Genomic DNA, 26,244 nt, shown 5'->3' on the forward strand with positions numbered 1-26,244 from the left:
TGTCTATCAGTACACCCTACTTTTTTTGATTAGCAGGTTTGGCTTCTGCTCTTCCCTCTCTAACACCAGAGTGGACAAGTGAGGCTTGCTTTCTTCCTTCATCCAAGCACTGCATTGGACAACCCTACCTGTCCTTGGGCAACGTCAGCTAGAAACTTGACAAGGTCTTCCACACTGAAATGCCTTTGCTATTTTTTTTGATCATAGAAGTAATCTGTGTGATAGAATTACCACATGACCCAGCGATTCCACATCTGAGTAGACACAGCAGCATTGCTGGCAATAGCTGAGACGTGAAAGCAGCCCAAGTGCCAATCGACAGACAGAAGGATAAGCAAAACAGGGTCTATCCACACGACGCGTTATTATTCAGCCTTCAAAAGGAAGGAAATTCTGCACTATGCTACATGGATGAGCCTTGGGGACATTAGGCTAAGTGAAATAAGCCAGTCCCCCAAAAAGATAAATACCACATGATTCTACTTATAAGAGGTAGTCGGAATCACAGAGACACAAAGTATGATGGTGGTTTCCAGGGACTGGGGAGAGGGGAGGATGGGCAGTTAGTGTTCATGGGGACAGAGTTTCAGTTTTACAAGATGGAAAGAGTCAAGGGGATGGGTGGTGGTGATGGCTGCACAACAGTGTGAATGTATTTCATGCCACTGCATTGTACGCCTAAAAGTGGTTAATTTTGTTAGGTGTATTTTACCATGATAAAAAAAAGTAATTCATGGAAAAAAACTAATGATGAATCAGGAAAGCAGGTACAAAGAAAATAAAAATCTCCANAAAGTGGTTAATTTTGTTAGGTGTATTTTACCATGATAAAAAAAGTAATTCATGGAAAAAAACTAATGATGAATCAGGAAAGCAGGTACAAAGAAAATAAAAATCTCCATCATCTGATTCCTGATCACTGTTAGTACATTCACACAACCTCTCCCGGGCTCTTGTTAAAGACAGGTTCTGATTCAGCAGGTCTGGGTGGGGCCTGGGATTCAGTGTTTCTCCCAAGTTCCCTGCTGCTGCTGCTGCTGCTGGTTCCTGACCCACGCTTGCACAGCAAGGAATTCGAATCCTACCCTTCCTGATGTGCATGATGACCCCGGACCTTTTCCACAGCATCTTGAGGCACTGCTCTTCCTAGATGAGATGTCAGCAGCCTCCCCCACCTCACGTTGCAATGCCCTCGTCGTGGTGGGAAGAAAAGCCTGTTCACTGCCGAGGAACAATCTGAGGTCGCACGGGCCTCAGCCCTCCACCCACCCTCCCTGGCTGCAGCCCCTCTGCAGGTGAGACATGCACCTGAGTGAGACGATCCTGACCTCAGCAGAGGCAGCTGTGGCCATCCTGGCCCTAACTGGGGATTCAGAGAAGGGAGTCTCAGAGGGTGGAAAGAACACAGATGGCCTTGGGAGCATGTACGCACTGCAGGAGGTGCCCGGGAGGCCATGGCCACGAGGAGCAGGGGAAGAAGGACCAGTGGGAAGTCACATGGCATCATGAGTTCTCATCCCAACAGAGCCGCTGGCTGGCCATGTGACAGGGACAGTCACTTCCCTTCTCCGGGCACTGGTTTCTGCATGAGATCATACTCTCCTAGCTCCACAGTCTGGAACATGGGGCCCCCGGGCAGACAGAGCAATCTACGCTACCAGTGTCTTTCCTGCCTTCTTCCAGCGACCAAGAGGATACAGCATCCCTGCCAGGGCCAAGAAGAATCCCCCAGACCCAAATACTGCAACCACCGGAGGGGAGCAGGGAGGCATGCCTACCCACGGAGCCTCAACGGTGGGGGAAGCCACTAAGTAACTGACATTTAATCCTTGACATAGGAAAGGTGGCTCCATTCACCAGAGCACTGAGGCTCAGCGTGGAGCACCCAAGGCCAGTCCCACAGAGGTACACAAGGACGGCTTCAGTTTCAACCCCAGTAGCTCTAGGCTCGGCCCTCTGCTAAATATTGCTGGCCCTTAAGCCCTGCAACAAACCTGCAGTCACAGCCCCACGGCCGCTCAGGAATGATTTCTCGCTCAGGAATGATTTCTCGGTGATTCCCTTGAAGGTAGCCCCCGCCTTCCGGCTCTCTTGCTTTTCCAAGGGCAACCTTCAGCCCACACTATTGACCAGATGAGCCATAACAGGCTTCTTTTGAATTTCTTGTTAGATTACCATCAAAAATGAAAATACGCACCCCAGGGAGTATCCCCAGGGGGCCACAGACCTGGCTGACAAATGCAATGATCCCCTGCCGTTCTAACTCAGAAGTCACATGTGCATGTCAAACATCAATCACGTGCTCACGTGCATCCCTGTTGTCTTTAATATTTAGAATCCTTAGGATCCTCCACTACTTTTCACCACAAACCTCCAGGCTTCAGTTACCTCCTAGGGAGAAACAGAGCAGGGGTTAAGAATGGGATAGCCCAGATTCAAACCCTCACCACCAGCTATGTGACCACGGGCAGGTTACTGACCCCCCTCTGCACCTCCTAGGTCTATTAAATAAGTGAGTGTCCACTGTGCACCTAGAACAGTGCCTAGCTTAGACCAAGCACTTTTTACATGTTAGCTATTATTATCGTTGTGGTGGCTGGCAACCCTATACCCCAGAGGTGTAAGACCCCTGGCTCTAAGACATGCTTTCAACTGGCTTTCTCTCTAAAGCACAAGGAAGCTACCCAGTCCAGGCCTCTGTGCTAGCCGCACTAGGTGGGATAAGGGAAGAGTCCACGGCAGCTAGGGATGGAAAAATAAGCAAGATGTACCAGGAACTCTACATATATTCCTTCTTTAATTCTTGCAACAACCCTGGAAGTCAAAGTAAATACGGCTGCCACCCACAGAGGACGTTAGGTCACTTGATCAAGGTCACTTATGCACTTACACAGTGGTATTTCCCTGCCTCTCTATGCAGTGGCAGAAGTGAAGTCATGCCAGGTATTTCTCTGGTTGAAGGCTAATCCTTGCAATGCACTCACTATGAAGGTTCAGGGAAGGAAAGAAAGGGCAATGTTCTTTGGGTGCCACTGCATGCCAGGAATTCTGCCCAAGGTCACGCAGCAGAGTACGTGGTGCATCAGAGGCTGAGACCCTGGTCTGCCTGACTCTTACGCCAATGCTCCCTCCACCACACCACACTGCCCTTCTTCTGGGGCCAAGGGAGGCTCGCTGAAAAAGGGGGAACTTGAGCTGTGCTTAAAAAAATGGGAAGGACCAGAATAGGTAAATCCATGCAGATACAACACAACTACTTAATGGAAACAGGCTCTCCCTTTGGGGGGATGAAAACCTTTTGGAACTAGACAGAGATGGTGGTGGCTCGACATTATGAATGTACTAAATGCCACTGGATTGCTCACTTTAAGATGGTTGTTTTATTAATTGTTAATTCTATAATTGAGCAATTATTCATGGTTTTAATAGCATTAAAAACATAAATGGTTTTATGTTATGTTAATTTCACTTCAATAAAAAAATGTTTTTATGGGAAGGGCTACCACAGGCAGATACCGGCCCAGAGCACATTCCAAGCCAAAGGGAGAAGTAAGGTAGGATTTGCCCTGCGGGGGATGGGGGGTGGACAAGACGACTCCAGATAGCATCCGGCCCCAATGCTCACTTCTCTTCCATATTTCTGATTACACTGAGGGGGTCGGAGGCTAAGAGGTCCCTAACTTCTGATCATAGGGCTACTAACAGGGAACAACAGGTACACTCAAATAAGGGGAGTTGAGAGATGTAGTTACGAGGGGCCCTACAAGGGGTGGGTATAGATAAGTGATTCTCAAGCAGGGTGATTTTGCCCCTACCACGGGACATTTGGCAACGTCTGCAGATATTTCTGGCACAGCTCAACAGGATGCCTCGAGAGGGTGGAGGCCAGGGATGCCACTACACCTCCCCCAGGCACAGGACGGGCCCCCGCAACAGAGAATTACCTGGCCCAAAATGTCAGTAGTGCTACAATTAAGAAATTCTGCCCGAAAGTATATGTGATTATCCCATTTCAGAGAGGATCGACCCGAGGCTCTCAGAGGCTAAATAACATGAAAGTCCACTTGGGCTCTGAATCCCGTCTCCTCTAGTCCGCTCGACGACACGCTCCAGTAACTGTTCCCCGGCCAGTTTTTTCTCCATGTGTATGCAATTCTTACAGCATACAAGGATGTCGTAAGATCTCCCCCAAGTTTTCTAAAAGCCATGCCTCCGCCCACGTGTCCTTCCAGCTGCAACCCCACTTCTCTGCTGCCCTGGCCAGCTCTCCCTTCACAGGAGCTGCCAGGCTCTCAGGGACAGCCAGCCCTGGCTTGACTACCATTCTGGGCTCTGGCCCGGCGCCCTTCCACCCCCACCGCCTTCACCCTGCCCTGATTGATTATCTACACAGCAGCGATAACATCTGGAAGCACAGGCGGCAGCAAATGACTTACTGATATTATATAAGATACACTCAATGATATTCTGTGATTTGTTCCTTCCAGGCACCCTGCAAAACTGTAGTTAACACTGCGTTTCTATCAGGTCCGAAGCACGCAGTGGATTGTCTCAGATGATCTGTGTTTCTGGCTTTCACTGAATAAACCTGCACCTTTAATGTGCCCCAGGACAGGGGTCAGCAAACGTTTTCTGTAAAGAGCCAGAAAGTAAATATTTTAGGCCTTGCAGGTCATACAGTCTCAACTAATCAACTCTGCTCTTATATCTCAAAAGCAGCCATAGACGATACGGTAATGAAGGAGCGTAGCTGTTTACGAAAATGGGCCTTGGGCTGGGTTTATCCTACGGGCCACAGTTTGTCAACCACTGCCCTAGCAGAATTAATCAGACGGGGTTTTACAAATTAAAAGAACAGTGTCTGTGTTTGCAGACTTTACTAGCAACCCAGTAAGCAGTAAGATGGTTACATGTTAGGGGTCCCCAGAAGACTGTAGACCAGACCCACACCTCCATCGTGTTCCCATCTTCCCTCACCCATAACCAAGAGCCCACACCAGAACCTTGCAAGGGACAGATACACGGTCAAGTTGTGATCACTAGACTTCACGCTCAGTTACATCTGCAGGCATAGGATGTTTGGCGCTCAGGGCGCCCAGGTGGCTCAGTTGTTAAGCGTCTGCCTTCCGCTCAGGGCGTGATCCCAGCATTCTGGGATAGAGCCCCGCATCAGGCTCCTCCGCTGGGAGGCTGCTTCTTCCTCTCCCACTCCCTCTCCTTGTGCCCCCTCTCGCTGGCTGTCTCCCTGTCAAATAAGTAAATAAAATCTTTAAAAAAAAAAAAAAAAAAAGGATGCTTGGCACACTCGGCCCAATGGTGAATTTAGTGCTCTTGCTTTGTTGGGTAAATTCCACCATCCCCCAAAAACCCACCACCATTCCAACGCAGAAGCAAGAGGAGTGGGCAGAAAGGGCAGCCTCGCATAGGCCAGAGGCGTGTACAAGGCCAAGATCAGACCTTCCCCCGCTCCCCACTCCCACCCCTCCGGGGTCAGGCAGAGAACGGGAAAGCGGGGGAGGTAGGGACTGAGGGGGCCAAAGCAGGCATCCCTATAGAAAGGGCAGCTGCTACTGAGCTCCAGCAGATCACAGCTCACAGCTGCACCAGCCACGGCTGCCCCATCTTCTGGTTTTTCAAGAGAAGCCAGAAACGCAGACTTTCACATCAATTAGTTGGCAGCTAATCATACTTTTTAGAGCACTGTTTCAGCCAATTCTGCGTGAACCAAACATGACACAGCTAGGGGCCAGATGTGCTAACAAGTTTCTGTCCTGAGATACCCATTAAACCTTCATACCCACCTGTAAGATGGGTGTACTGACAGCACCATTGTAACAGTTAAAGGAACTGAGGATTGGAGACATTGCTCACCTGCCCCAGGAACTGCACCCCAACACTTGACCCCAATGCCCAGGCCTGCCAACCTCCACATGGCAGGCTACCCTCAGGCAGCTCAACTTGCATGCAGGGACCCCTCTGCAAAGGGCCACTGAAGACAAACCAACCTCCCAGTGGCTGGCTCACGTGTCACTTTCTGAGAGAAACCTTCCAGCCACGGGCGCGAGGAACTGTTCTCTATAGGGTGCTGCCGTGACCCTGCAGCCACACCACACCCCTAGAATCATCCCTGTAGAACGGGTTATGGGGAATCAAAAACCTGCTCCTCATGCCCACCCCAGATTGTGAGGCTTCTCCGGGGCGCACCAGCATTAATACCCCCCCACCCCGACTCACAGAAGGAGCTGAACAATCGTTGAATCAAGGCTCTGGGGTTAGGTTCTGTGGCTCCCTGAGTGGCTGCTTTAAATGGAGAACCAGAATGAGCCAGGACCCGGCAGCGGCCTCGTGCGTGTGTGTAACGAGCCTAGTGAAGCAGCAGTTTTGTCTGCTCAGCGTTTGCACACGAACACATAAAACAGACTCCATTCTTCCGCAAAGTCAGGGCGCTAGCTCCCTGCACTGTGGGGTGAAGCGGCACAGCTGGGCCAGGACAAAAGGAAAGACCGTCCACCACCACACAATGGAAAGAGGCAGCCTCTGCTGCAAGGCAGACAGATGGCCTCGGGCCATCCAAGTGGCCTTCTGAGGTCTGAGATCAAAGACTAAGTCAACAGCATATTCATCAACGGGCAAAGAATTTACTCTGGAGCAGGGCCCAGCAAACATTTCCCATCAAGAACAAATGGTAAATATTTTAGGCTTTGCAAGCCATAAGGTCTCTGTCACAGCCACTCAATTCTGCCATTGTAAAGTGAAAGCAGCCATAAACAACAGTCAATGAAGGGATGTGCCTGTGTTCCAATAAAACTTTATTCACAAAACAGGTGGCTGGCTCAGTTTGCCAATCTCTGCGTAAAAAAAAACTAAAATGGCACTGTGCAAGCATTCTGAAGGAGAAGTGTATCTTCCCTCACAGTTGGAGAAATGCAAATTATAAACCTACTAAATTAGCTGCCACATGTTAGCATTATATAACTACTCAATTCACCAAGAAACATTTAATGCTGGTAAAGCTGTAGGGAAACGCACACACCGCCACTAACAGCACATCGGTGGGGTGGGTTCTGAAAGGCAACATGGCAGTGCACACAAAAAGCTACCAAAATATCAAAATACCTTCCTGACAACTTGGAAACTAAGCTAACGGGGACGAAGGGGGAAATGAGAAAAGAACTAAGTGACAATTTCACCAGTTCCTCCATCCTCCAGGTACTGAGTAAGGCACTGTATGTTCATCGCTTGCTTTCATTTCCATTTTATGAGGAGGGAATTAAAGAGTCAGAGACATTCAATCATGTGCTCAGGCTCTTGCACGGGGAGGTAAATCCAGGACTGTCTGAGTCTGAACTTTTTTCCACTACACCCCAGTGACTGCCAAAATATGGCATCATGGGCACACAGACTTTTCCAGTAGTGTTCTGGAACGGCAGTCAGCAAACAAACCAAATCCAGCTGCTGCCTGTTCTTCTAAATAAAGTTTTATTGGAACACATCCACATCCTTTCATTTATCGATTGCCTGTACTGCCTTTACGCTACAACAACCGGGATGAGTGGCTGGGACGGAGACCAGATGGCCCGCGAAACAGAAACTATTTACTATCTGCGTCTTTACAGAAAACGTTTGCCAATTCCATCCTAGAACATTGTAAATGGAATTTACTTTCTTTTCCTACAATGGTATATCCATTTGGTGGAACGTTATGCAGCCTTTTTAAATAATTGTGACAGGAAGACACATGGATAAATGCTATAATGTAAGTGGAAACACTAATTTAGATGTAGACTCAAGGCAATTATGTAAAATGCATATGCCCTGAGCAAAGTGGAATACCTAAAAATCTAAATATTTAATGTTCTAGGGAGGTATATTTATAGGGCTATCCCATGTTTTCACAATAATCTTTAATGTCATTTTGGGGTTTTTGCCTTTTTTTTTTTTAAGATGGGGGAGGAAAGAGCAGATCCCAAAATACGCAGCACAGGCAAAGAAAAATAAGATGCAGTGGGCAAGGTTTCCTCCAAGCAGGATGCCCGGCAGAGAAGGGCAGCAAGGACAGAGGACACACACCGCCAGTCCTCTGGAGGGCTCCAGGACGGGCACACACAAGTCAGGGCCTGGGAAAGAGTCCTCACTCCCCTTGAAGGCTTCAAACTGCTACACCCCACACCCAAAACTGACGTTCCACAGCCCTTCCTACCTCAGTGAGAGGCAATTCTTACCCTTTTCAGCTGCCCAGTAGCAAAACCCAGGAACCACCCTCCCCTCCCTCAGGTCTCTCCTCAAGCTCACCTTCCCTAACAGGCCTTCCCTGACGGCTCCATCCAAAATTACAACAGCCCTCCCCCTTCAGTTCATCCTCTATCCAGACAACAAGTCAGATGCCACCCTTGGGCTCTGGACTGGGCATGTGATCCAGACCTGGCCAACCAGAGCCACAATGATGGGTTCCAGGATGACCACACAGCCTGCCAGACTGCTGTGAGTCAGCCTCAGGACTTTTGCCGGAGCAACTGGGAAAGAGGCCCACCCTTGGCTCAGGTGTTGCTACATTGTAGGATGAGACCCAAGAGCTGCTGGTAGCCATCCTGCCTCCATGGAGAAGAGGCTGCTGGAGGATGAAGCCAACAGAGAGGAAAGCAGAGTTTCAAACTGGACAGAAAGGTAGTCCTGATGACTTGCTAAGCATCTGAATGCAACTGAGCCTGAAGACGCCCTTTCCCTAGACATTTCCATTACAAGATGCTTTAAACTCCAATTTTTCTGAAATCAGTCTCTACTCTGCCACATGGAACTGAAGGGTCCTGGCTAACACACCCATTACTCCAACAAAATATTTTTTGGTGCATTCATTCGATGTGCTTCAACAGACACCAACAGTACAGCCCTCTGCTAAGTGACAGAAGAAGCACCGAACTGTCATTCAGTAAATGTCTGCTGTATGCTGAACCCGGAATTTCTGGCCAGGCTCTGCTGCCACTAGAGCCCTCACTCTTACCAGCAGCATTTTAACCTACTACAACCACTTTGAAAGCCAGGGCAATCAAAAACTATCAACACTTTCATGTTACGGCTATTTCGGGGGAAATCATCCTAAAGACGTATCAATCTAAAGGGAGGAAAATTACCTTAAACAAAAATGTCACTGCATCATTCCTTATAATAGGAACCCAAAAGGGGGGGGAGGAAAATAAGCTACGTTTCCGTAAGTAGAATCAAATAGTTTAAAAATTACACTACAGGGGCGCCTGGGTGGCANCTACAACCACTTTGAAAGCCAGGGCAATCAAAAACTATCAACACTTTCATGTTACGGCTATTTCGGGGGAAATCATCCTAAAGACGTATCAATCTAAAGGGAGGAAAATTACCTTAAACAAAAATGTCACTGCATCATTCCTTATAATAGGAACCCAAAAGGGGGGGGAGGAAAATAAGCTACGTTTCCGTAAGTAGAATCAAATAGTTTAAAAATTACACTACATGCAAAATGATGGATTAATAATGAATTATGAAGTCTGTAAAAGTGGTCAATATGAAGACCACGTAGCAATGTGGCAAAGTTTGATCCTAAAATGCTAAGGGTAAAAGCAAAATGCAAGTTTATACAGTAACGGTAAAATTACTTCAGCTCATACCAGTGTTTCTCAACTGTTTATTACCTTAGGATCCTTTTCAGACATTTTTTTGATCATCCCCTCCATGGAATTTTAATACCACAAGTATATTGTGTATCTGTTTACATACTGCACACACACCTGTGCTCTACACACAACATTAAAATTTCTTTCTCCCTCGAGAACCAATTTTCGCTCCCATTGAGGGTGCATGGCCTATGTATAGACAAGATAGAGGCAGGATGGAAGGGGCTTTATCTGGAATTATATTCACGTTGCCAGAATTTAGAGAAGTCCATAAAATCCTGGATTTGGTTTCGTATTTTAAGAGTTCTAAGAACCTGACTTCTTACTGGTTACAACAAGAAAGCAGGAAAGGTGATGTCAATGAGATTCAGTCCATTGCCACTTACTAGCATAGGACGCGGTCAAATATTTGCTGACGGTGGAACACTTCTTAAAATCTGCCACAATAGACCAACACAGTGCCTTCATGAGGGGGGAAAAGTTGATATCATCACTTTTTCTGCTTCGAATGAAAACCACAAACATTCTTTTTTCCATTCACTTGCTTCAGCTGATTCTGTATCCCAAACACAAGCTACTGCTGGAAAGGACCCAGTCAATGCCAAAGAGAAAACCATGACCCTCAACATTCCAGAAGAAGAAGATACAGCTGCTAAAATGTACACAAACATCAGGCAAGGAACAGCAGTAAATTACCCACTAAGCCCCAAACCCTGGTCTATCAGGCCCCTAGAGCTTGACTGTTCCACAAATTATCTGACCTCTCTGGGGCAAGCTTTCCCCACCCTTGAAACAGGGTTTTTAACTTCAAGATTCTTGACAGACTCATTACTGATGGAAATGAGCATCAAGGACCTTCAAAACTAAAGTCTTAGGAAATACAGTGCTTGAGAATCATAATGACTTTCCGGCCCTTCAAGTTCCACTTTCTAAGTAAGAGCAAAAGCATTATCTGAAATTCATAATTCCTTAGCTTACAGAGGCTGGTAATCAAGTATTCTACCTACTGGATTCTTTAAAGAGAAACAAATAAATCATGACTGCTCTCATGCTAAGACAACCCACGTGCAGCAAGTATCCTTCCTCCAGACGATTTGTTTACTTCTACACACATACAGGAATCCACAAACATTGTTTCATATGCATGTTTTAATGTCCATCAAGGTATATATTTTAGTATAATTCTGCACTCTGCTTCTTTTTAGAGAAGGTTAATGTTGAGATACAGCCACAGTGATGTGTATAAATCCATTTTATTCCTTTTAACGTCTTTGAGGTTTTCCATCATGTGACCATACCACATATGCGCGTGAGCTCCCCTGTTAATGGTCATCTTAGTTGTTTCTGGCCTCAGGATACTCATTTATCTTTTGTATGCATTACCTAGGCATTCCACTTCCTGGTTATTTGCACTTAATGCGCTTGGCCTTGAAACCATCTGACCCCTGACTCTACTCAAACATTTTCAACTACAAAATACAGCCGACTCTAATTGCCAATTTATAGGAAATACAAGAGACTAAGAAACATGTCAAACCACACCAAAAGGACGCAGTCAGCAAAATCCCACAAAGAAACAATCTATCCTGTAACAACCAGGGTGAACTGTTTCCTTCAAAAAAAACTGTGAGGGGTAAAAAGAGAGAGATGAAAGGGGAACCTATTAGTTTAAAAAAAAATGTTTTGTGCTTCAAAGGATACAATCAAGAAAGAAAAAAAAACACAAAATGGGAGAAAATTTTTGTAAGTAATAGATCTAAGAGACTTATATACAGAAATTACATAGAATTCTTACAGCTCAACAATAAAAACCAATTTAAAAATGGACAGAAGATCTGAACAAACATTTCTCCAAAGAAGATACACATAAACAGCCAATAAGCACATGAGAAGACGCTGAACATCATTGAGCATTAGGGAAATGCAAATCAAAACCACAAAAAGATACCACCTCAAACCCACTAGAATGGGGATAATCAAAAGACTGTTGACAAGGATGTGAAGAAACCAGAACCTTCATACTTCGTACAGTGCTGGTGGGAATGGAAAATGGTGCAGCCACTTTGGCAAACAGTCTGACAGTTCCGCAAATGGAGCCAGCAATTCTACTCTTAGGTATCGACCCAAGAGAAATGAAAACACATCCCCACACAAAAACTTGTACGTGGGGGCGCCTGGGTGGCACAGTGGTTAAGCGTCTGCCTTCGGCTCAGGGCGTGATCCCGGCGTTATGGGATCGAGCCCCACATCAGGCTCCTCCACTATGAGCCTGCTTCTTCCTCTCCCACTCCCCCTGCTTGTGCTCCCTCTCTCGCTGGCTGTCTCTATCTCTATCAAATAAATAAATAAAATCTTAAAAAAAAAAAAAAAACTTGTACGTGAATGTTCAAAGCAGCATTATTCAGAGGAGCCTAAAAGTGGAAACAAATCAAATGTCCATCAACTGACGAATGGTTAAAGAAAACACAGAATATCCATACAATGAAACAGTACTGAAACACAAAATGGAATGAAGTATAGTTACATGCTACAATATGATGAAGCTTAGAAACACGATATGTAGTGAAAAGAACCAGACCCAAAAGGCTACGTTATTATATGATTCAATCTATATGAAATATACTGAATAGGTAAATCCAAGCTAGATTAGTGTTTGCCTGTGGCTAAGAGGAGGAAGAATGAGGAACAACTGCTAACAGGTACAAGGGTTTCTTTTTGGACTAACGAAAATGTTCCAAAACATTATGGTGATATGTGCACAATTCTGTGAATATACCAAACACTAAAAAAAATAGCAAACTAAAAAAAAAACAGAGAGAGAACTAAAAGACTTAAAAAACAAACCAATTTGCATTGTTTCACCCTTATTTAGATCCTAAGTCTGAAAAACACACTATAAAATTATAAGGCAATTATGGAAATTTGAACATTTAATATCTGATGATGTTAATGAATTATTGCTAATTTTCTAAGTATGATCATGAAATTGAGCTATGTTTTTTTAAAGAGTCCCTATCTTTTACAGATACATATTAAGATATTTACAGATGAAAGGATACAGCGTCTGGGATTTGCTTCAAAATAAACTAGGGACAGAGATAAGAAATAGGTATATAGGGGATGGTCATGAGATGGTAAATGCTCACTAGACTATTCTCTTCATTTTCGAGACGTTTTTTGAAATTTTCTATTTAAAAAAAAAAAGGACAGAGGAAAAAAAGGAAATACTTCCATGCAACAATATTTTACTGTATGCTGATCATCAATCCCAAGGGCAGGAAGACCCTGTTTCAACTGTATTCTCAAGACACGTGAAGGCAGTAATTGGAGGAAGAGGTTCAAAGGGTACAAACTTCCAAGTTATAAGATAAATAAGCACTAGAGATGTCACGGACAACCTGATGACTAGCACTGCTGTACGACATATAGAAGGAGTTAAGAGAGCAAATCCTAAGAGGTCTCATCACAAAGAAAAAGAAATTTTAATCTTTTCTTCTTTCTTTTCTTTTTATTGTATCCATAGAAGATGGATGTTAGCTGAGCCTTTTGTGGTAATCATTTTACAATATATGTCAATCATGCTGTTCCCCTTAAACTTATACAGTGATGTATGTCAATTATTTCTCAATAAAACTGGGGCAAAGAAAAAACTGCAAGTACCTGGGACTTCCCTTCTGTCTTCAGCAACCACTCTTTCTGCCTCAATTACAATCCTTCCAAAAGAAGGCTTTCATCCTGAAAACTTTTTCCTAAAAAAGCCACCTGTTGGTTTCCTTTTGTAATGATTTTTTAAATTACATTTTAAAACTTCGTTATCTTTGATATTAAGTTCGTTCTTGAAGGACACATTGATCAATTTCCCTTGGCTTGTGAACTTCACTTGTTCCTATGATCAAGGCAGGAGAATGGTCCAGAACCCTAAGCTTGAGGCAGTCTCCTTGGTCATATTAAAAGCAAGAGGTTTTCCGCAAGAGGCTCTTAACTATAGGAAACAAACTGAGGGTTGCTGGAGGGGAGAGGTGGGTGGAGGGATGGGGTAACTGGGTGATGGGCATGAAGGAGGGCACTTCATGGAATGAGTACTGGGTGTGATATACAATCACTAAACTCTACCTCTGAAATTAATAATACACTATATGTTAATTGAATTTAAATAAAATAAAAAATAATTTAAAAAAAATAAAAGCAAGAGATTTTCAAGGCATACTTAGCCCCAGCCCTTGTCACAGAGCTGGGTCAGAAAACCCCACCTGAGCCCCAGATGAGTCCTTATGGAAACAACAACTGCTCTAAGTTCCTACGTAAATACCATGTAAGAAGTGCAATACCAGGGGCGCCTGGGTGGCACAGCGGTTAACCGTCTGCCTTCAGCTCAGGGCATGATCCCAGTGTTATGGGATCGAGCCCCACACCAGGCTCCTCTACTATGAGCCTGCTTCTTCCTGTCCCACTCCCCCTGCTTGTGTTCCCTCTCTCGCTGGCTGTCTCTATCTCTGTCAAATAAATAAATAAAATCTTTAAAAAAAAAAAAAAAAAGAAGCGCAATACCAAACACTTTACCTAAAGAAAGTTATTTAGTCACTGTGATAAGCCTAGGTGACAGGTACTATTATTTACCCCCATTTTGCTGGGACTTCAGAATGGTCAAGTAACCTACTGTAAATCACACAGCTTTATAGAGCAGAGTCAATTTGAACTCAGGCTGTCTGGCTCCAGACTGTGAACTTAAACCAGGCTGCATCATCTCCTGGGTGAAAATCAACTCATCAACTCTTAATCACCCCACTAATATTCAAGGACCAGAAATTTAATTAGGCCAAAAATCATTTGCTCTGACAACAGAAGCTGGACTATCTCCCAGGAAACCCCCTTCCCAGCTCCCTCATTAGGACCAACGATATCACAAATCTTGCTCTTGAACAGCAAAACAATAGAAGCATGACTTGTATTAGAAAAAAAAAAAAAAAAGATCCACGGAGATAACTCAAAAGTTAAAAATTAAGAGAGACACGGCCCCTTCGCCTTGCCCTCCCCCTCCTCCTCAACCTCCAGAAATGCCTGGGTGAAAGGCTAGGGCCAAGGGAGCTGGATGCAAGGACTCTTCAGGGGCAACTCTACAGTAAGAGGAAAACAGGCAGTGTGAGGGTAGGCGGGTTCTCCTCAGTAAATCCAGATCGCAGTCAGGGCGGGCTGCGAGGCTTCCCGGAGTCACTCTGCACACACAACACCCAGGAATGACTTAGCACCAAAACACCAGTAGATCGCTTCAGAGAAGGGCTGAGAATACACGTCCAAGTCTGGGGACTAAACTTCAGAAACGCTGAGCACAAGCTGTCCACACCCACCTCCCTCCCACTCCCGGCCTCGCGACCAAAACCACACCCCTCCCTGCGGGCGGGAGGGGGGTGGGCTGGGAAGGGCAACGCGATGGTCCCCAGATGGGTTCAGAATTGAACAAGGAAAGGGGTGCAGGACAGGGCGAGGGAGACCTCAAATGAGCTAGGAAAAGAACTGAAAGGGGCGGGAGTATGAAAAAAAGGACCAAAATGTAAGAAACAAGGACCAGTGAGGGACACTGCGAGTGTAACTGGGAACAACTGGTGACTGGAACAGCAAAGCACCGGGGGACAGGGCAAGAGGGAATGGGAGGGGCGGGGAAGACAAAGAGGCTGGAGAACTCACAGTCCTCTGGGAACCGAGAGCCACGGGGGGACACGGGGTTCAGGGGTCAGCAAATTATGAGTGTCCAGAGACGACACCCTTCCCGTGTGGAGACTGGAGCGACTGCACACCAGGGGCCTGGGAAATGGGAATGACAGGGGAGCAGGGGGGCCCGGAACTGAAACTGGGACTGAGGGGGTTCAGGAGTTAGGAGGGACTGAGAGCCGGAAGGTCTGAGAACTGAGGGGATGGTGACTGGGCGAGAGGATCGGAGGACTGGGAGAGACTGAGGGTCTGGGGACAGGTGTGCAGGAGCTGGTTGTAAGCGGGGAACAGGAGGCAGGGGACTGGGAGTGTCTGGACTCGGGACGCCAGAGAAGTGCAAGTGACCGGGGGCCAGCTCCCGCGCGTACGGGGGTCTGCGAGAGACGGGACGGGGGTCTGCGAGCGAGCGGGACGCGGGGACTCGGGGGCCGGAGTGTACAGCTGGAGCGGCGGGAGCCGGGGCAGCCGGGCCGGGTGACAGCGGCAAAGCCGCCACTCACCGCTCATGGTGCCGCTCCCGAGCCGGTGCCTGCGCCGTGCTACCGCCACTGCCACCACTGCCGCCGCGGGGCTCCAGACAGGCCGGGAGACAGCCCGCCGCCCCGCCTGCCCGCCACGCCCCGGAAGTGGAGCGCCGCCGCCGCGGACCCGCCCACCGACCCGGAAGGTAAACACGGGCGCCGGCGCGGCGGGGTAGCGGGGCGGCCGGGTCGTGGCAGGACCGAGACGCTTGCGGGGAAGCACGGACGTGCGGGAGTCGCCCAGCGCGCGTGGCTGCGGCGGGACTGACCTGGACGTTTCCCTGCCCTCTTGGGCCCACAGCTCTGTCGGGGGGACACGAGAAATGAGCCAACACCTTTGCAGAGAGCAGTAGGAACTAAGAAGGGAAATAAAGGGTAATGGGCCAAAGCATGGGAACCGGGGAGATGGGCAATTCCGGAGGGCACCCCTAAGGAGACGATCTTGGAGCTGAGACCTGGACAACGGAAGCTGGACAACGGGCCCGGGATGATGCGCAGGAAAGGTGTTCCAGAAGGAACAGCAAGTGCAAAGGCCCTGCCTCGGGGCTTGACTAGAGCCAGAGAGTGGGTGAGAGAGAGGAGGTAGGAGAGCCTGGGTGGAGGGCCTGTGGGCCATGGTGAGGGGGTGTAAGGGAATGGGAAGCCATTGCCAGAATTTAAGCAGAGGAGTGACACGATCTGAATTAGGTCTTAAGACGGTTACTCCTCCTGGGTTCAAAATGAATTGTAGTGGGGCAGGGTGGAGAAAGGGCACCTGGTTAGGGAGCCATTGCAGTCAGTTGCCCAGCAAGAAATAATATGTCTGGGGCTAGGCTGGTGGCATTGGAGATAAGGTGGATGGATGATGTGCCAACACGTGTTCACAATATGAAGCTCAGGTTACTGTCCCATTTTATACATGGGGGAAAGGGGACCCAGAAAGGTTAAAAGAGCATTTTGCCCAAAACCCGGAGTAAAAAAAAAAAAAAGGCATTTTTACATCACAACCCAGTACACATGTGAATACATTTAACGAGATGTTTAACAAAACAATTCCATGGATAATGTATTCTCTATTTTTCTTTCTTTTTTTCTCTTTCTTTCTTTCTTTCTTTTTTATGCTGAGACAGTTGATTGATCCACTGATAAATCTTGATCCACAGTTGAAAACACTGAATTGAGGACCAGACCCCACAGGGAAATGGAGCCAGAATTCCACCCCAGTTCTGTGTGACCCACAGCCCCATGGTCTTCCTAGTACACTGCCTTTCAACACAAAACCTCTGGCCCCTGGAAGTTTATCTTTTGGATTCCGCAGAAGTCAAGAGCTCTTTGGAGACGGCTGCCATGCAGCATTATTTATGACAGTGAAAGAGTGGAAAGCACCCCCAAAGCCCAACTACAGAAGAATAGCTAAGCAAATCATGGCCCACTTCACAAGGAATCTCTTGCAGTAGTTACAAATTCTAATTATAAAGATGGAAACTTGGGGAAGGCCAATGATAAGGCCTTAAGTAAAAAAAAGTCCGGTGCAAAATGGTCTACGTGCCATAATTACTATGTGTCAAAGTATGACCATGTGTAGGGATTGAGGGAATGGAGAGATGAAAATACTTGTGGGTTGGTTGGCTTGTCTTTGCCATTTTCAAAATTATACTCTATAGTTGTTAATCTTATTTTGAAGAGTCTGTGTGCCTAAATCCACCCCCCCAACTCCCCCACCCCCAGAAGCCTAGTTTGGGTTCTCCTGCCTCTGTAACCCTGGGGAAGGCATCACATACCTGCGTCATGGAGTTGTTGCGAGGATAACGTGTTCTACCTTCTCATAGCACCCTGAACCTTCATGGCACTTGAGGCAGGAGAAGTTAGTGACATCAGTGCTTGTCCTTCCCCGTTTCTACCTCCAGCCGCCCCCTTGAAACATTGTAATTCCTTTTTTCTGAGATTTTCGCCCAGTCCTCAAAGACCAAGAATCAAAAGCCTAAAGTCTACAGCTCTTGTCAGCCTTGAAAAACCAAAGTAGTTGAGATGCTAGTGGCGGGAGGGGAGAAGGAAGAAGCTAGGAGCAGTATTCCATATACTGTTCCTAGAACAGCCATAGAACAGGAAAGGAGTGTGTGCCTGCTCTCAGACTACAATTCAAGCAGATTAATAAAAATCATTACAGCAATGTGACTCCAAGTATTTATTATGAACCAGATACTTTTATGAAAAAAATATATATATATGCGCCAATGGGTGTGTCTGTGTTTTCGTTTAATCCTTAAAATAACCTTATAAGTAGATACTATTACTATTCCCGTTTTACAGATGGGGAAACTGAGGCACAAGTGGTTAAGTAACTCTCACAGTCACCCAAAGTCTGTAACTTCTAGTAACAGAGCCAGGATTCAAGTCCAGGCAATCTGGGTTAACCACCGTGCTGTATTGTCTCCTGTGGTCCTCAAGGACCTGGAATGGAACCATGGAATGGCCCCCAAAGGGTAAAAAGGGCTCACCAAGTTTTCCCATATCCCAAACCTGACACAAAAGCCACAAAGCCCCAAGACTTTGAGATCTACGCTGTGGTGTCAGTGGGCATCTTAACAATGATCAAAGTCAACATATTACCAGAGGGCATCATCACCTGTTGCAAACCTTTCCATAACACCTCAGGACCTTTGCACAACCCCAGAAAGGGACCCCCGCCCAAATAATGACTAAGATTGTAGCCAAAAGAGATGGGGGATTCAAATGAACTTAATTTGATGCGAAGAGAAAAAATAAATTGGGATGTGTAGGTTTAAATCCTAGTTCTGCCATTTATTGGTTATGTTACCTTCCTCTGACTCAGTTTCTGCCAACACCTGTAAAATGGAAGTAATAATTGTCCACCTACCTTGTGATTTGTTGTATACACTAAATGAGTACCGTACATTTGTTGTTCTTTTAAAGATTTACTTATTTATGAGAGAAAGAGTATGAGCAGAGGGAGAAAGAGAGGTAGAGAATATCAAGCAGACTCCCTGCTGAGCACAGAGTTTAAGTCATAGGGCTTGATCCCAGGACCCATGAGATCATGACCTGAGCTGAAATCAAGTGTCAGATGCTTAACCGACTGAGCCACCCAGGCGCCCCTAGTAAGGCTAAATTTTAGCTATCATTATTATTACCTGCATTGGGGTCTGAAAATGATACCTACTATACCTTTATCACAGTTTGCAATTACACGTTTATTTATGGGACTGTAACATTAAGCTAAAAGTTCACAAGGTCAGGAGCCTTGCACTCACGCATTGCACACTAAATTAGTGTGGCTGACTCTAGGCTTCTATCTCCAGGAGTACATAAGATCACCTTACTTTCCATTAATAATAAAGAGAAAAATCCAGTCTGGCTAGAAGTATATACGTGTGTGTATAGGAGAGAAGGGGGCTAGCCATAGAAATGTGGGACTATGAGATCTACACACTGCAGTGGTTTTTTTTTTCAGTGAGTCAAGAATTTAATCATGAGACCAAGGAAATTTCTACAGTTAAGCTCCCAACAATAAGGTAGGGAAGTACATGTAACATAAAGACTTTCTAGAATTACAGGACAAAAAGCTCTATCAACAACTGATAAGTACAATCATCCTAAAGAGATCAGATACATCATCCTGACATCAGATTTTCAAAGCCGCTCTACACCAGCTGAAACGGTCGATTATCTGGTAAAAATGGGTTTCTCCATCTCTGTGACACTAGCTAGCAGGCTATTACAGTAGTCATTTGTTTTCGTGGTGACGAGAATGGTTGCACCTTCCTCCATAGCCGGGAGTGGAAAGAAATGGTCAGAATCGACCTTCGATTCAGAATTGACACAGTCTTCACAGGTGCATTCTTCTACTGTGTACTCCAGGCCCCTTGAGAGAACTTCCTCACCAGTCCTGCTAGCACGGCCCTCCTCCGGGTCAGCATTCGCCTCCTTCTGGAGAGCAGATCCTGATCATGCGGAAACACAACCATTAACCTCAACTTCCCAAGTGATGCGGTCCTGACAGCCTTAGCTCCAAGCCGTGGAGACAGACCTCCTACAAAACAAATGAGTATGTCCTGCGCTAGAAGTCACCCACCTACAGACCGCAGGCCACACTGAATCTGAAGATAGACTTTGGTTAGGCCCCTACAGTATTTTTAAGTGTTTGTTTACACATTTTATGTTGGCCCCCATTCAAAAATCAAGAGGTTAAAAATAAAAACCAAAGTTCAAGGGATTTCACATGCAGATCAAGGCGACTGGTCTCTTAAAAAATAATAATAATAAAAAAGTGGCAACTTGTAGCTTACGTTCCTACATGGAAACAATTGGTTGGAGTCCATAGCACCTGTCTTCTTGGTGACAGGCACAGGCTACCCTACTCTTGAAACCTCCACCTGCCCACTGCATTCACTGGTTGCCTGCTTGGCCCTCGGAGGCATTGAAGTGTTGACCTTATTTTACACCTGTGAAATGACACCTGTGAAATTACCATATGTGCTGTAACATATGAGCCTTTGGGTGACACTTTAGAATTCAAAGTAAAGATGCTTCTCTTACAGAGCATTTGGTAACAAATCAAAAAATTTTTTATAATGAATCTTTTGTGATCATGTAAGGTAGGAGTCTCTATTATGTCCCCATTTATATGCAGGTGAAGGTAAGCTTTCCTACTTCCCCAACCTGCCACAGAATAACTCCATCTTCCAAAATGCCACACTTAAAGTCACTCCCCACCTGTCTCTCAGACCCCAGGCAGAAGGAAAAAAAAAAAAAGAAACATGAGTAAATTATGGGGAACAGCCATCTACCTCTCTTTACTGCAAATAAGGTGGGTGCCTTACAGATTATGCACAGAAAATAAATGCATCAAGAAATAGGGCAATGGCTGCGAAGTGTTTGGGAATCAGATCATGGGCAAAGGTGCTGCAGAAATGCTTTTATCTTAAAAAGCCTTTAAGTAGAACATTCACTTCTCTGAGACTGGTTCTCTGCTGCTTAATAAAGAAAATAATCTTTAAAACGACTACTCAAATAATCCAAGAACAACTGGTTATTTATTCATTTCAAGCACTTTTTTTGGCAGCAAAATATTCACCCAAGCAAACAGCATTTACATTTGTATTAAAAATATGGCCATGGGTCTTGCCAAATACATTTTTCCTAATAGTAGCAGACCTGGCTAGCAGTTTCCGAGAGTAAGACATTTAATCAATGTGCTAACTTTGGTCAAAGGGGTGGATGTTTGCCAAGGAAACTCACTACTTCAAGAGAGTAATTACTGAGGGAAGAATGTGGGGGAGCGTGACTCTGTGGGGCACCTGCAAAGAAGAGACAAACCAAAAAAAAGACGGCTCGCTCCTTCCCGAAAGTTCATTTAACACAACTGTCCTCTAACACACTCAAAAGGGCTCTAACCAAATGAAATAGTCAACACAAAAAGAGAGAGAGAGAGAGAGAAGGAACTGAAATTCACAATAGCAGCCTCTTGGAAATAGATTTCAAAGACTGGCCGTCAAACCAACCTGTGTTTTTACATTCGTCCTTTGATGGTTCCGAATTCATCTTCCTTAGCAAGAACATCAACACAAAAACTGTCAAAGAAGCTATCAAGCTCAGGCCCAAACAGGTCCAGAGAATTTCATTTGTTCCTTTCACTGAATTAAAAGAATATCAGAGAGATAATGAACTGACAACATAATATCCACATCAAGTAAAGATTATTGGCCATCCAATTTCCCTAATTCATCAGCATTGACTTGTAAATTCTAAATAACACTTAATTAGAAGAGTTGATAAAAATCCATGTTGCTAACAGCGCTGAATAAAATTGAGTTCAGTTCTGAATAATTACTTTGCTCCCGATGGCATTTAAATACTTGCCTTATTTCTCTCTCTTTTTGATTCAGAAGATCTTACCATCTTCCCGGTAATGTCTATTCTTTGAATAAATAGTCAATGTAGAGAAAATAGGTCACGCCAATGAATTAATCGTTCAAGCAGTATTACTTACTTGCATCACAATAACGCTGACACGGTACAGGAGGGGTATTAGAACATCGAAGGTGACACGGTTTGCAAGCACTAAGCAATCTGTCAAAATACTCATTTTGTAAGCACTCCTGAGCCATCTGGAACCTGATCACAAAAAGAAACAAGGAAACCCCAGAAAGAACAGCATGGAAGGACAAGTAAAACCTTGTCAAGAATTCCCCAGCAAATGTACTGACAGCAGCTAGAATGTCCAGGGAAAAGAAGAGCTTCACAACTATGACTTAGTTCTTACACGGGGGGCTGGCTCCTTGTACTGTGGCTAAGTATTTGAATACCAGCTCCAATTCTGGTTTCTAAGTTTGAGACCGGGGTAGGGTAAGAGATGGAGTGTAAATATCAAGGGCAAACCATACCTGAAACAGAAACCGTTTATTTATAGAGGAAATTTCTATAAATAAATCAGGTGACAGTCGCAAGGTGTGTAGACGAGCCTGAGGCATCAGACAGAAAGATTCGATGACCACTTTTGGGCCATCTGTTTTTGAGCTGTGCTGAGTGATGGGCCCCCAGGGAGACAGATAAGGTCTGCGCCCCTTAAGAACTTAAAATCTAACAGGGGAGATAGACATCCACTCAACCACAAGGTGCAGTAAGAACTGAAGGAATGTGAGACAGGGAAAGGGATGTCAAGGTGCCTCCCAGGTTTCGGACCTGTGAAGAATTGTGGAATTCCAACAGAAATAGGGACGTCTAGGGTAAAAACTAAATTGGAAAGAGGGTTGAGGGGAAGATAAGTTTGGGGCATTAGTAGTAAAGTAAACCATGCTCCACTGTTGAAAATTTAGAAAACACCAACGAGCAGATAGATAACAAAAGTTGCAAACAGGCTTGTTGCTGCGTTCTGTCTGGTCAACCCCTAATATAGATCTTTCCAGAAGGATTTCTGAGGATAGATGATAGATAGATAGATAGATAGATAGATGATAGATAGATAGATGATATAGATGATAGATAGATGATAGATAGATAGATAGATGATAGATAGATAGATAGATAGATAGATAGATAGATAGATAGATGATAGATAGGGCAAGCGCATTTTTCTTTTTATGTAAATGGAATCACTTGAGTTTGTTTTTAACCATACTGAGTGGGATACCCATATAGAGATATCCAGAGAGGCCAGTCAGAAATTCAGGACTCCGTTAAAATGCAAGAAAATGACAAACTCCAAATTCAGTATAGTGATTCTCTCTGGGGTGCAGGGAGGGTATCAAAGAGCCTCCAGCTGTGTTGTTCACATTTTATTAAGCCGAATGGTGGATACATTGGTGTCTGTTGTGTTATTCTTTTGTCATATTCTTTGTTATCATTGACAGCTCTCATATTTTTTTTTAAGCCCCGCACCCAGCGTGGAGCCCAACTCAGGGCTTGAACTCAGGACCCTGAGATCAAGACCTGAGCTAATATCAAGAGTCAGATGCTTAACCACCTCAGCTACCCAGGTGCCCTTACACCTTTTCGTATTTTTTAAATGGTACATAGTAAATATTAAAATAGTGATGATAATAACCTAAAATGCGGGAATTAAAGACAACATTTTCTTTTTTTTTTTTCTTTTTTTTTTTTTTTAAGATTTTATTTATTTATTTAACAGAGATAGAGACAGCCAGCGAGAGAGGGAACACAAGCAGGGGGAGTGGGAGAGGAAGAAGCAGGCTCATAGCAGAAGAGCCTGATGTGGGGCTCGATCCCATAACGCCGGGATCACGCCCTGAGCCGAAGGCAGACGCTTAACCGCTGTGCCACCCAGGCGCCCCAACATTTTCTTTTTTTTTAATGAAGGGTTTGAGCCTAAAAGAGAATGCAAATTCGATATTGATCAAAACCTCCCATTCCTCTGGGGGTCCAGGCAGTGAGGTGAATGGGTGTGGGCCAAGGGCTAACCCAGCGTATTCCACTCCCTCAAGCTCCTGCCAGACGATAAAGCAGACCAAGGTCACAGGAAAAGCACACTTAGAGAAACGGGAAGACAAAGATCACCCACCATAACAGCCAAGCAAGGAGAGTTTCAGGATGGGATGGGCAGTGAGGTCAAATTCTACAGAAAAGTCAGAAGCGATGCACTAAGGAAGGAGGTCACTGGGGCCCCTTGCACATGTTTGTGGGCAGAAGCTGTATTGTAAGTACTTCAGGAGTGGAGAGAAAGAGAAGCAGCCAATGTGGGCCATGCCTGGGAAGTCTGGTAGAAGCCAGAAGCACCAAGCTTTGCTAACTCATGGGAAAGGAAACACTCTTGCTTCTGACCAATGTGTTTGCTCGGAGGCCTCACATCAGGAGCCCAAGGACATTTGCTGCCTCATCATTTGTATTCACAGAAACCCGTCCATCGATGGGGCCTGGCGGTAGGAGACCACGCAGCCATCCAAAACAATGCGCCAGATGTGTTCTGATACATCCCTGAGTGGAAGATGCAAGTTACCAAGCAAACGTCTAACTTGTTCTGCTGTGTTTACAAATAAAATAGTAGGCAGGGGCGCCTGGGTGGCTCAGGCCGTTCAGCATCCGACTCTTGGTCTCAGCTCAGGCCTTGATCTCAGGGTTGTGAGTTCAAGATCGGCTGGAGCCTACTTGAAAAAAAAAAAAAAAACAAATAAAATAGGAGGTATATAGAGATACAGACATAAGCTACATCTGGACAGATATCCAGAAAAAGGATTGGAATTACTACCTGTGGCAAGAGACAGGAAGTCTAGGGTGGGGGGAAAAAAGACTTAGTTTTCACTGAAAAATATTTGGTAGTTTGAGTAACTATTTTTTAATAATTGTTCTTTAAATAAGAGCCTTTTTTTTAAAGGGTGATGTTTTAGTCCCTTCAGGCTGCCGTACAAAATACTACAGACTGAATATAGTTCTGTTACAAACAACAGAAACATATTTCTCAGAGATTCAGTATCTGGTGAGACCCCACTTCCTGAACCTAGGAAGACTCCCAGAATTCAGACAGAAGTACGGAAGTCTAAGGGAAAAGCTAAATCGGCAAGAGGGTTGAGGGGGGAAGGACAGACATCTTTTTGCACCCTAAGGTGCAAGGAGCAAGAGATCTCTCCAGAGTCTCTTTTATGAAGACACTAATCCCCTTCGTGAGAGCTCCATCCCCGTGACCTAATCACCTCCCCAAGACCCCATCTCCCAATAGCACCACACTGGGGATTAGCTTTCAACATGAGTTTCCGGGGGACACAAACATTTAGTCTGTAGGAGGGGCAATTGGAAGAAAGGCATGAACAGCAGAGACCAAGGGAAACAGAGAAAGATTGAAGATGTCAGAGAGATCCCTGACGGGCAGAGTCTGGGCCCATGCGAGTCCTACAAGCCAAAAGCACTAAGGCAAGCATCTCCGCAGCTCTCCCTGGGCCTTAGGAGTAGTGAAGTCCTGCAAAGGTGGTTCTTCGTCAGGCGGGGGGGGGGCTTTGATATGCAAGGTGGCCTCCTAGGAACCAGGGCCAAGAGGCTCATCTCACTTCACTCTCATCCTTAAAACATATTCTGTCTACCAGCCGTTTCAAGCTAGAACAGAGGGTGCACCATGTGGGTGGCCAGCCCGGAGAGGATTTCGATGAAAGCCTGCTGAGGCTCCCCAGGACGGCTCCGGTTGCTTTCCCTCCCCAAGTCTGTTGCTCAGCTTGTTCCAGCTCTGTCCTCGATTCTGGGGAGGGGGAAGCCTGGGATGCTTCCAATAAACTTCCTTTCTGGCTTACATTAGCCAGAGTCAGTTTGGGTTGGCTGCTAGCAATCCAAAGATAAAAATAAAATCTTTAGCCACATAACTGATTTTTAGCTGACTGCTCCACTTAAGCCCAAAATAACAACAGACCATGACTGGGGGACATCAGGTCTTCCCCTCTGCTCTTCAGGATGGGAGTGACTAGTTAATTCTGACATCTTAGGGTCAGCTGGTTCTCCTGCAGGACAGGTAGGAAGATGGAGAAACAGCAACAGAGAGGAGACAGAGATAAGTGCGCAAGAGATTGGGAGATGTCGTACTAGTCGGGACCCTTTCAAAGACATGACATAAAAACTTAAGTTTGAGGCACCTCAAACTTCACTGAAGTGCATTTGGAATTCTCCAAAAAGGAGAGAGTATATGCTGTCTTTATCAAACCCACTTGGTCATGGAATCTCTTTTTTCAAGGACCACCTATGAATATTTAGGAATATATGTTTCATAGAACACAAATTGAGAGAAATGAGGCCAGACTAGCTCCATGATTTGCCCCAAGTCTCAAAGACTGTCATTTGGGGACTTAGCAGAGTAACACTTAAATTAAGGATTTTTAAAAAGTTTCATGATAGGAGCGCCTGGGTGGCACAACGGTTAAGCGTCTGCCTTCGGCTCAGGG

General features: G+C 45.5%; 2 protein-coding genes across 6 annotated transcripts in view; both read right to left on the reverse strand.

The window, feature by feature from the left end:
• Window positions 1-15,971, reverse strand: part of SNX29 (sorting nexin 29) — a 546,533-nt gene extending 530,562 nt beyond the window's left edge. For 3 of the 5 annotated variants that reach the window (XR_004628481.1, XM_034670353.1, XM_034670356.1), the window contains exon 1: window positions 15,851-15,971. Coding sequence is in view for 2 of the 5 variants with exons in the window: in XM_034670353.1 (XP_034526244.1) it covers window positions 15,851-15,857 (7 nt within the window). In the remaining 3 variants the exon portion in view is untranslated. The remainder of the gene's footprint in view (window positions 1-15,850) is intronic. The other 2 variants (XM_034670354.1, XM_034670355.1) reach the window with 2 other exon arrangements.
• Window positions 15,972-19,322: 3,351 nt separating this feature from the next.
• Window positions 19,323-22,153, reverse strand: TNFRSF17 (TNF receptor superfamily member 17). The gene is made up of 3 exons (XM_002925524.4): window positions 21,861-22,153; window positions 21,373-21,504; window positions 19,323-19,812 (listed from the first exon to the last, which is right to left on the reverse strand). The coding sequence occupies exons 1-3, from the start codon at window positions 21,976-21,978 to the stop codon at window positions 19,535-19,537; spliced, it is 528 nt and encodes a 175-aa protein (XP_002925570.1). The 5' UTR covers window positions 21,979-22,153; the 3' UTR covers window positions 19,323-19,534.
• Window positions 22,154-26,244: the final 4,091 nt, after the last annotated feature.

Source organism: Ailuropoda melanoleuca, chromosome 10, assembly GCF_002007445.2.
Source record: "Ailuropoda melanoleuca isolate Jingjing chromosome 10, ASM200744v2, whole genome shotgun sequence".
Lineage (NCBI taxonomy): Eukaryota > Metazoa > Chordata > Mammalia > Carnivora > Ursidae > Ailuropoda > Ailuropoda melanoleuca.